General features: G+C 46.9%; 1 protein-coding gene across 1 annotated transcript in view; it reads left to right on the top strand.

The window, feature by feature from the left end:
- The window catches only part of HEG1 (heart development protein with EGF like domains 1), a 90436-nt gene that overhangs the window by 53198 nt on the left and 25422 nt on the right, over positions 1–11816 (top strand). The window contains exons 11-13 of the mRNA XM_060639732.3: positions 2717–2775; positions 3025–3185; positions 7570–7704. Of these exons, the coding sequence (XP_060495715.3) occupies positions 2717–2775; positions 3025–3185; positions 7570–7704 (355 nt within the window). The remainder of the gene's footprint in view (positions 1–2716; positions 2776–3024; positions 3186–7569; positions 7705–11816) is intronic.

The following is an 11816-nucleotide window of genomic DNA, read 5'->3' as shown; positions in this document are numbered from 1 at the left end:
AGAATGATGCTCTTTTTCCTCAGGAGAATGCCAAAGACATAACAGTTAATCCTGATTTTCCAGGGTTGAGAACTCACTGCACAGATTATCTAGGGGCCTTTGGGGAGCCTCAGTGTTCAGTTGGTTAAGCATCAGACTTGCGGCTCAGGTCATGATCTCATGGTTCGTGAGTTCGAGCCCTGCGTTGGGCTCTGTGCTGATAGCTTGGAACCTGGAGTCTGCTTTGGATTCTGTGTCTCCCTCTCTCTCTGACCCTCCACTGCTCGCACTCCGTCTCTCTCTGAAAAATAAATAAACATTAAAAATTTTTTTTAAAGATTATCGAGAGGCCTTTGATTCCTCTTCTTTCCCTCTTTGCCTACTTTTTGTCAGGTAGAAAAAGTAAGGAAAAATTAAAAAGAAGGAAAACGAGATAAAAATGAAGCTCAGGGGCACCTGGGTGGCTCAGCCAGTTAAGCATCCAGCTTTGGCTCAGGGCATGAGCCCACGGTTCATGAGTTCAAGCCCCACATCAGGCTCTGTGCTGTCAGCATAGAGCCTGCTTCGGATCCTCTATCCTCCAATCTCTGTGCCCTTTCCCCGCTTGCGCTCTTGCTCTTTCTTTCAAAAAAAAGAAGCTCAAATAGTAAATTTTACCTCTCAACTGCTACCTGAGTCTAAGATTTGGTGTTCAGAACATTGAAAATTGCCATTAATATAAGTTTTAGAGATTAATTGATTTCTGATTTCAGTTTTACTTGTTTTTTATAGGTAAGAGTATATTAGCCAAAACCTATAGGATTTTATAGGACTGTAGATTTTATTTGCATGACATTTAGATTCCAATTCTGTCTCTGTATCTATTGAGCATCTAGTCTATGACAGGCACTTTGCCAGATGCCTCACTCCTGTAAGAGGTATTGCCAACACATTTACAGCTAGAATTTGGGGAGACCCTGAAGGTTAATGACATTGCCTGAGTTCACACAGAGCAGATGCAAAGTTAAGGAACAGCCCACTAGACCATCCTCACTTCTGACACCATTTGCAAGTTTGGGGATCCCCAAGACCACCCTCAGATTTGATAGTCACTGTAAGGACTTCAGATCTCAGTGAAAGCTCTTAAACTCATGGTTATGGTTTATTACAGTGAAAAGGTCCCTGTTACAGTCAGCTATGGGAGAGACACATAGGGCAGAGTCAAGGAGGATTCCAAATTTGATGCATCCAGTTGTCCTATCCCCATGGAGCCATGCACTGTGTTAACTCCTCCTGGCAATGATGTATACAGTATTCATGGAGTATTGCTAAGCTCACTTGAATCTTGGTGTCTAGAGCAAATATATGGACATATTCAACCGCTCACATGGCTGACCTCAGTCTCCAGCCCCTCTCGAGGTTAGGCTGATACCATATAACCCCAAACCCCTGCATAAGTCACGTTATTAGATATTTGGAGTGGCCCAGGGCCTCCAGGTAGACAAAGGATATTCCAAAAGCTTATTGATTAGCTTCTGGGAGCCAAGGGCCAGACCTCTGTTTGAGCAAGATTAAATTCTTTACTATACAGCAGGATTTTATGTCTACCAGCCCTATACCTGGTGTTCTTGTCACTTCACCACAGCTGCCTCTTGGGTGTGCTATAGGTCAATATTTCCTTCGAAGGGAGTACAGGGGCTTAGAATCCTGTGCAGAGGTGCTGTCCCTCCCAGTATAGGGTGCTCAGTGACTTACTTAACTTGTTCATTTTCACCAGGTATGAGTGTATAATTTACTAGTGATGTGACATCCCCACTCCCATAGACTAGACTAGACTAGAGAAGCCACTTCAAGTGGCCTTTCCCAAGATACCATTCTGTTCTGAAATATGCCTTTTCTGTTTTTACCTGGGGGAAAACGTTTAAGTAATTATACTACTAACAAATCATTGCCTATTAGAATAGAAAGCAATGCCATACAAAGCCAAAGGTTTGATAACATCCTATGTTTTATTCCATCCTATGAACAATAAATGTGTCTGACACACAGGCTTTGAAGACAGGCGTGTCTGCATAGGTCAAGGTATTACAACCTTCCGCAGCATAGAAGGAATCTCCAGCCTCCACTGTTGGGGGAGCAGAAAAACAGGCATGGAACTTGATGCCCTAGAGGGATTTTCTGCTCTCTCTGAGGGCACAAGGCAAACACAGGGAGAGTCACTCTTAATTTGCTCTCGACAAAGGGGCTCTTGACCCATGTAATGTAATTTCCCATGGAGAGCCTTTTTGAAGAGGACCTATCTTTGAGTTAGGTCAACTCACTGCAGATTATGAGGGGTTTGTGTCAGGCCTGCCAGACCGGGGGTAGCTGAAGTCTTTTCAGTGAGCCTCGTTCACTCTGCAAAGTCCAAATAAACAGTTGCCTCTGAGTTTTTTGAAACCCTGGGTCTTAGAAGAGATCTGTTCCTTTGAAGATGTTTTGCATCCAAGGGTGCTGTTCTGAACATCATTTCCTGCCAAGATTTTCCCCACTGATTTACTATCTGCCTCTTTCCCTTTGTACTCAGGGAACAACAGAACAAGAGCAGAGAGGCATTTAAGAAGGGAATAAAAAAAAGGACACCACTCCTCTGTAAAGCTGCCTGCTGATAACTTGATAGCTAGAAAATGCCTATTTTATCCTGAAAATAGGAAATTGGTTCTAGGTCTAGGGCTTTTATCTATCTCACAGTTAACGACCAACCTGTTCTTCCTTTCAGTTAAATGTGTGTTTTTCAATGTTTCCTGGTTATACCCGATCCACAGTTCATGCTTCTAGGTAAGTAACAGAATTACTCTCACTTGTGAACCAGTTTTCATAAAGGGGAGGCTATTCTAACATAGGTGACAGCAACTAAACCGGGCTCTGTTTTGACCAAGCCACAGAGTGACCAGGGGGGGCCAAAGTCACTGGGCCTCCATGCTCTCCCATTCCCTTCCTGGAGAACGGAGATGGATTCATTTTCCAAAAGCCCTGGGCCCACATGTCATTTTAGCACAGTCAAAACCCTACACACTTTGTCTACAGGGAGTCCAGTGCAGTGGTCATGTCCCTGCAAACCACGTTCTCCTTGGCCTCCAATGTGACACTGTTTGACCTGGCTGACGGGATGCAGAAATGTGTCAACTCCTGTAGGTCCTCTGCTGAGGTCTGCCAGCTCTTGGGATCTCAGAGGCGGATCTTCAGAGGTAAGAGAATGACCCTCTGGGAGAACCCCACCTATACAAGTTAGGCACAGACCTAGGATAGATATGTAAGGCACTCGGGGCTCAGATTCAAGAAGTTTGTCACAGAGCCAGTCTATCTTTGAAATGGGTGCTGGGGCTCCTGGGTGGCTCAGTTTGCTAAGGGTCTGACTTTGGTGCAGGTCATGATCTCACAGTTCATGGGTTTGAGCCCCACATCAGGCTTCCCGCTGACAGTGTGGAGCCTGCTTGGGGTTCTCACTCTGTCTTCCTCTGCCCCTTCCCTGCTTGCACTTTCTCTCTCTCTCTCAAAAATAAATAAAAACTTAAAAAAAGAAATGGGTGTTAAGTGAAAGGCCTTTGTGTGTCTGTATCTTTGTACATGTGTGCGTGCACACACGCATAGCTTTGAAGTCACCGGGTCCTTGGCATGTTGCCTCTTTTTTGTCTCCTCTTCTTCGCTGGTGTATAAGAGATGATGGGATACAGGAGCTGATGCGATGAAATCATTCCTCTTTACCTTAAAAAGTTCCAGCTCTCTCTGAGGGAAACAGAAATTCCTGCACAGAATATACATGCTTATCAATACCCCAAACCTTCATCGTGATAGTCCACTAAGTAAAAAAAAAAAAAAGCATGGGCAGTATTACCCATCTTGTTCGTGTGTTTGCAAATCACCAATGCACAGAAACAAGACCAGAACGATGTAGGCCAGACTACTTGCTGGTTTCCCTTTTCTTGTTCTCGCTTTATCTGCTTTGTCAAAACTTCTGCATTACATCTACTGTGAAGTAGATACAGAGAGGGATTATAGACAATGAGTTCAGAAGGCAGACTTGGATCTTGGAGAGGAAGTTTTGCCTCTGGGTTGGGAAAACTTTGCTAGAATTAAAATTGCTTCCTCACAAAGGAGGCTTATTCCTGCTGTTGTCTCGTAAGTGATCAGAGTGAGGTCTGGTTAGCTCCCTGTGCTAGACAGTTAGGACTAGCAAAGGATGCAGACTCTTTGAGCCTCTCCATCTGGTGTCCAGACGCTGGATGTAAGTTGTAGGGAGCAGGTTTGGGGCTGTATCTGCTGGAAGATCCAGGGCATTCCCAGGGGCTCAGGGCTTTCTGAGCACTGATCCACAGGGCTCTTCTCACAGGCCTGTGCATGGCAGAGCTGGGGAACTGGGAGCATAACCTTGTGAATGCTGTAGCTTTAGCTCCTTTCAAGGCTAGTTATTCATATGGGGGAAGAAAGGAGCTGAACTTTCTGGAATTGAAGTTGCTGTCATTTAGCCTCATTGGGGAATTAACTAAAAAGTGTACGCCCCGTTATACTGTGCTCTAAACTTTGAGGCAAGAGCTCTTCTTTGTTTCTCTTGCCAGTGATTCAAGGGTCCCAATTTTTCATCTCTAGTTAGCAGGAAGGGGACCTTTTCATTCACTAAACACTTAAAGAGTGCGTCCTAGGGGCCCCCCGGGTAGCTCAGTCAGTTAAGTGTCCGACTTCAGCTTAGATCATGATCTCATGGTTCATGAGTTCGAGCCCTGCATCAGGCTCTGTGCTGACAGCTCAGAGCCTGGAGCCTGGAGCCTGCTTTGGATTCTGTGTCTCCCTCTCTCTCTCTGCCCCTCCCCCACTTGTGTGTGTGTGCTCTCTCTCTCCCTCTCTCCCCCCAAAATAAATAAAAACATTAAAAAAAAAAGTTCATCCTATATAGTCAGCATAGTACCAGGTTAGTTTTATGTCTCCAGTAAATGTGTTTCATGTCTTATAAATCAAGTGGCCACATACTTGGATTTGTAAGATCCTGCTCATGGCAGGCCTGCCCACTCTGACCCCATTTTTTTCTCTTATTTGGATGTGGCCTATGGGAAAGCCCCTAGCTTCCTAGCTTCCTTGCTGAGGTCCCATTCTTTGTTTTGTTTTTTTAGATTTTATTTATTTATTTTCTTAGAGCAGCGTTAGGGTCACAGCAAAACTGAGAGGATTTCTCACATGGCCTCTTGCCCCTACATGTGCTTCTGGTCCCCATTCTGTACCTCTCCTTCCAGAGCCCTCGAAAACAAAGACAGCCATGCCTCTTGGCTGAAAACAGGCTCACTTCTCTGGTTTTCCTCCCAGTTCTTCTCCTGGCTTTGCCAACATACCCAACTCTGTCTCTTTGCTCCCTTTCTGAGTGCTGGAGAGGTAGCCTTGACAGGCAGGAGCTGTCAGGTTCTGATATTTGGGTGTTTCCAACACATGGGTATGCTGGGCTACTCTGGACGCTGCCCTTGCAAAGGCAGGTTTTCACCCTGCAGTTTGCAAAATGTCCACTTCCTCAACTTCCAAAGAGCTGCAGCTCTAATGCCTCCAGAGGTTTAGAGTCTTTGGAAATCCCCCAAGGAGTGTCTCAGCCGTAGATTTACATAAGTTCTCATTGTCTGTCAGGCGGATGTTATGCCCAGGAAAGACCATGGGAATTGTGGATGTAGAAAAATCACATCGCCAGGCTTAAAATGAAAATGGGATTATATGTGGTTGCATTTGATGGATTTATGGCAGAATGTTCTTTAAGGATTTTTAGGGTAGCAACTCCACTGTTGCAGAGGCAAGGCCTGGCTTCTTTGCTTCGTTGTAGGGAAGGGTTGCTTCAGCAGGGCGAGTAGTAGTTGTCAGCAGGCTGGATTAATGGGCAGGATGGAAGGAAAATGTGACATTGACTTCCAGAAAATATCTAATCAGGCCAGGCAACTCAGTCTGGCTACTGGACAAGGCTAGCGCCAGCCTTTTACCCCGGAAGTATTCCTTTATATTGAAGCTTGAGGACTGGCAAAGCTTTCCAGAAGTTTAGACGACGAATTGTGGGCGTTTGGTACCTCTCTGATGCCAGCTTTATAGTTTGTCTGGTGAGATTTTCCATTTTTTATTTTTCTCTTTTAAATACCAACTTTCACAATAAACAAAGGAAATTCTATCGCACACACAAGCTGAGTTTTGATTTAGCACACCAGCTTCCAATGATAAAGACAGGAAATGCAGTGTTGAAAACTAAAGGCTGTGTCCTAAGCTCGCCTCCCTGTGACCAGGCTGTCCCCTAGGTCCCAAGCTCTCGGGACTCAGAAAAGGAGGCGGCTGTGGGGACCCTGTGTGGGTGTCAGCTCACATCACCACGGTCGGGGCAGTTTTGCCATGGTAAGAACCAGTACCTGGTTTCTGAATAGGTTGGTGTCTTCCTTAAGATGGGAAAGGGGAGACCAGGCCTCACTGCACAGTGTACACATCACCCTTCGGCAGCTCTCCCGGTCGTGAACTTGCTCTTACCTCCCTGCAGCAAGAGCAGATGTCAGTCCTGCCTTGCTCTATACCTGGCTGTGAAGAAGTTACTGTCCACTAACCAGTTAGTTGTGCGTTTTTGTTCTACTGTGTGCCCCCATTTACATGTGCCTTTTCGTCAGGCATGTCTTAGTGAACGTGCCCTCATTATGTGTCTCGTGTGTACAGAGAGGGTCTACTGTGTGCAGCCTCAGAGAGGGCCACATGCCCAACAATGAGTGCTTTTTGATAACAAGGAGATACTTCTTTGTCATCCATGAAATGAGCATGGCCCACATGCCCAGAGCTGGACAAGCCAAGTAGATACACATGTAGAGAATAAGGCCCTAAAGGGAAGGAGGTAGCAAGCCAGAAAGACACATTCCTCTACCCAGCTCTGTCTCCCGTGGTGATGGCCTGGTGACTGGTGACCTGAAGCACCTTCAGCATGCATGTATTGAGCACTGTGTGTGACCATCCCTGTGCAAGGTGCTGAAGCCCCAGAGATGAGTAAGCCCCAAGAAATGGCCAGTGTAGTGGGGACACAGGAAACATAATGATACCACAGTGCCGGGGCAGCAGATTGTCTTCCACACCGACCCTTGGAATAGGTCTGTGGGCAGCAAGCTGTCCTGCCAGAGGAGTGCACAGCCTCCCGTTAGGTCATGTAGACACAGAGCAGACCCAGAGCTGTGCCTCCGCTGAGACAGGACTGAGCCTCACGGCTTCCTAAGAAGGACACGATCATGTTTCCTGGCTCAGTGCTGGCTCTCTTCCGCAGTCTGTTAGGATGCAGGCACAGAAGACACCATGGCACCGAGGGCCGTATTTACGGTGGCTGCCGGGGTCGGAGACAGCACCCTGTTTCTTCTGTCTGGGTCCTCTGTCCCATGGCATGCGGTGTGACCTGGAGTACAGAGGCTTGGGGCTGACACAGGGAAGGAGTGGCCAAGGCAGCTAAAAGCGGGCCCCTGAAAGGAGACTTGTACCAGGCGCTTTTCAGAAACTGTTCTCAGAGCCTCTTTAAATGGAAAGTTGATGTATCTTGAGGTTTGCAGTGGAGGAGGTCTTGTTTTGTTTCACTGTTTTGTTTTTTCATCTTAGCGGGCAGCTTGTGCAAGCGGAAGACTCCAGAATGTGACAAGGAGACCTCCATCTGCACTGACCTGGACGGTGTCGCCCTGTGCCAGTGCAAGTCAGGCTATTTCCAATTCAACAAGATGGATCACTCCTGCCGAGGTACCAGCAAGTTCCCGAGGGTTCTGTGGCCCGTGCAGGGACAGGGAAGATGTTTTTCTCTGCTCTAGGTGTGACTGTTCTAAACTAGGGGTAACTAGTTCTTGTTATTTTGCTCACAGCAGGATTGAATGCGTTATCTCCTTAGAATAATAGCATTATCTCTGACCTGAGGCAAACGGGTCTGGCCAATCAAATTCAAAGGAAAAGAAGAGAGAATGGAATGCCTATGGCAGTGCCTTTTTTTTTTTTTTTTTTTTTAGAGGAAGTTAGGAAAATTGTTGTTTTAATTCCCAAAGCTTTATTCTATTGTCTGCTAATCTTTGAAAATGGAAACACAGGCATGGAGTCGGGCCTGTCTCTTTTAGAGGCAGCTGTGGCCTAGTAGACAAAGTACTGCTGAGGCTCAAGAGAATCAGAGCCCGACTCTGCCTCATGGATCATGTATCATCTTGAGCAAGACACTTTGCTTTGCTGCGCCTTGGTTTCCTCTTCTGCAAAATGGGTATGCTGATGCTTCATTGGATATTCTGGGGATTGAAGAAAGCAATGTATATGGAGGTACTTTGAAAGCCATCAGCATTTGCCCTTGTTTTTTACCCAGGATGTGGCTGAATTAATGAGTTCCAGTTTTAAAGGTTTCATGAACGGTGTGAGGGCAGAAACCTAATCCTGCTAGCCTTGTAGGTGAGACTTAAATCCATTCAGTTTGAACTAAAATGCTTAGTAAATGCATGGCAAGAATACTACTTTAAAGTAAAATTAATTCAAGTCCAGAGCACTGTGTCCCTGACTTACAAACGACTGCTAGAATTTGTAATCACCAGGAAAACTAACAATATAAAGGCCACGGTGTGGTTTTAAGCGTTGTACCACATTAGAATGTGTATGACACAGTTTTCCTGCTTGGCCAACACCCACTGGTGACAGATGTACTGGAATCTGAGTGAAAGTCACATACTGGGGAAAGGTGACCTTGTCATTTATTTCTATCAGGACTTCCCCAGTAGAGGGCTCGTTCCATCAGGAGAGGATAAAAATACATTCGGGGCAGTGCTGTCGTCCTGAGCTTCAGACCCTCTGACTTAGGTTTACACACATTGGCTTTGAAAGTGCACCCCCTCTGCTCCACACGCAAGCCCTGCGGTGGGCTTTGAAGGGGAGGCTGACCCCGTGTGCCGGCCAGCAGTCCTGAGGCACGACGGCCTTGCAGCGCTTTTCAGCACATGTCCGTCTGCCCCTGTGATACAAAGAGATGATGCTTCCTAGTTCCCTCTTACCTGGTTTCATGCCATGTGTTCCTGGCCCTTCTTGGAAACTGGGGCATTGAGTCCCGCGGCATGTGGGAAGGTGACCTCTGCTAAAATCCATGTGCTGGGGCGCTGTGTAGCTGGCAGGAGGGAAGGCAAAGTGGGCAGAAGTGGAGCGCGTGGGAGTGGTGGCACCGGCGTGTGGAGTCTCTGGAGTTTCCCACAGCCTCAAGGACAGCCAGCCCTGCCACCTCTGCTTCTCGCTGGCCCCAGCCACTTGCCTTTGTTTCCAAGTCAGCAATTTAATCGTGTCACTTACAGACTAGCATTAGCAATAGCAAGGCCGTCAGAGACTTTCCAAATGCAGGGATACAGGCTTCAGCAACCTTATGTTTATCAGGTAATGACCTAAGATGCAGCATAAGGAAACCTTGGTCAGCTTTCGGGCTTTTTGCCAAGGCCCCACAAAGCCTCCGTTTCTGCAGTATCCTTGTCGCTTAGATTTTCATCCGTCAGATGAAAGCCTCTGATGAATGGCTTCAGCAGCTCCTTGGGCACAGCCCCGTTGGCCGGGTTCTGATGGATTGTAGTGACATCTTCTGGCCATTAGTGCTGGAGCACTGGGGTATTTAAAATAAGTCCCTGGGGAGCATGGCTGGCTCAGTCCAACTGACACTTAATTTCAGCTACAATCATGATCTTCCAGTTCCTGAGATCCAGCCGCTTTGGGCTCTGTGTTGACAGCTCAGAGCCTGCCTGGGATCCTCTCTCTGCTTTTCCCCCACTCGTGCTCTCTCTCTCTGTCTCTCTCAAAATAAATAAACACATTTTTTTCTTTAAAAAAGTCCCCTTTTGGACACTTCACATCCAAGGTCAGTCCCCAGATAAATGGGGAAGAGAGGTATGTAGGTGTGTTTTCTAAATCTGTACATTAGCAGGACTCTATTGTTCTCTGTTGTACGTATGTATGCACTTCTTAATGTCTCCCATGAAATATCTCCACAGTGTCTTTACCAGACGTTCAAAGCATCATACAAAATTGAAGTAGGTGTCCTTCCCATAGGTGTCTTAGCTTTCTTCTGCCATGCAGGCCTCTTTCTCTCACCAGGCAGCAGGTGCCTGGAGAGCCAGAACTGTGTTTAGCATATGCTTAGCACATTGTGGGGTTTAACAAGTGTCTGTTGAATTAACAACTGGATGATAGGGTAGCAAATATGATAGAACACAAATGGCAGAGCTTGGGAACAAGAGAGTCTTGAAGACTCCACCACTTGCTTATTTTATCAAGGGCCAGGAGGCTTGAATTGGCTTATGTTCCATGTCAATAGGGGAAACCCAATCTGGGCATACACACTAGCAGTTGCCACATTTCCATTGTCTCCAGTGCTCCACGGGTCAGTCCTACTAGGGTGTGGAGATGACGAGCTGGGTCCTAAGGCACACTGGAGCTTTCTTTCTAAGAACCTTTAGAATAGCACCAAGCCCACGGTGGCACTCTGTCGTTGGTGAATGACCAAAGGAGCCCATTCGAAGTAAAGAAAAAATATCGTTACACAAGGAAGTCAGGCCACTTCTGAGGCTGAGTGAAAACAGCCCAACCCATCAGCTCACAGCCTGGGCAACAGATGGACGTTACGTCTGGCAGGATGACAGCCACAGGATGGAAAGCTCCCACCCAGCAGAGGAGGGCTGGGTGGGTAGATTTGATGTAAAAACATTTCCGGGAAGAAGTGTTCAGAATAGAACAGACTGCTGTGACATCAGCCTGCCTCAGTGCTGAGATGGATGGGGATGAGTCACAGGGAGGCCAGCGGTCCCCGTGGAGCCGCCCTGGAGAAAGAGCCGTGGAGTACCCAGGAGTGGCTTCCCGGCTCCCACAAACCACTGTAGCATGAAGACTGCCAGGGATGGTGCTTTCCGTGCCCAGGGAAGCAGGAGTTCTCAGCTTGTTCCTTAAGAAGGCCCCACCTGAGTAAGGCCAGCAGCGAACTCAGAGGTGTCCCAAGATGTGGTGAAGGGGCTCGTTCCTCCTCCCCTAAATGGAATATGATCATGCCCTACTTTGTTGCAAAAAAGATTGGAAGCACCTACTAAAAAGCCTAAACTTAAACTAAATAAGGTTTAATTTAAAAGATAAATTAGGTTGAAGTGGAAATAAAGCTACTACTTTGCTGAAGCTAGAGGAAAGTGAATATGCAGAAAGATATGCTGTAAAGTCCTGCATGTTTGCTAAAGGTAGGCCACTCGTTCAAGTTCTGAGCTTTCTGGACATTGAGGCAAAGAGAGAAATACGGTTTTAGAGAGAGTCAGGGTTCATAAAACAAAGTACAGTCGTTCAGAAGCATCCCCATCTTTGTAGGCCCCAAGGCCCAAGAGAAATTTCTTTGGGGCGTCCTCATCAAGAGGTTACTGTGTGGTGTTGTGGCAGTGTGGCCCGTGACATCCTGCAGTAGATACTGGGGGCCTTCCCAGGGCTGCTGCTTATAATAGCCCTTACTACAAGAGGATGGAGCTCAGGAAAAGTGGTTCTGTGGAGCCAAAACAGCACAGTCCAGGGTGACAACTCTAATGATCTGCTATAAAAGAATTGTGGATTATTTAGAGCAGTGTTTTCTGAACTATTCTATGAAACTCTAGTGATATCTCGATAATCTAGGACAACAAAATAGATGCTAGAAACATTTAGCATCTAACATTAAAAACAGAAGGAAGCGGGCACCTGGGTGGCTCAGTCGGTTGACATCCAACTCTTGATTTTGGCTCAGGTCATGATCCCAGGGTCATGGGATCGAGCCCCGTGTCCAGCTCTGCGCTGAGCATGGAACTTGCCTAAGATTCTTTCTCTCTCTCTCTCTCTCTGCCCCC

The sequence above is a fragment of the Panthera onca genome, chromosome C2 (assembly GCF_046562875.1).
Source record: "Panthera onca isolate mPanOnc1 chromosome C2, mPanOnc1 haplotype 2, whole genome shotgun sequence".
In the NCBI taxonomy this organism is placed as follows: Eukaryota; Metazoa; Chordata; class Mammalia; order Carnivora; family Felidae; genus Panthera; species Panthera onca.
Note: the sequence above shows the minus strand (reverse complement) of the source record. Positions and strands in the feature narration are given on the sequence as shown.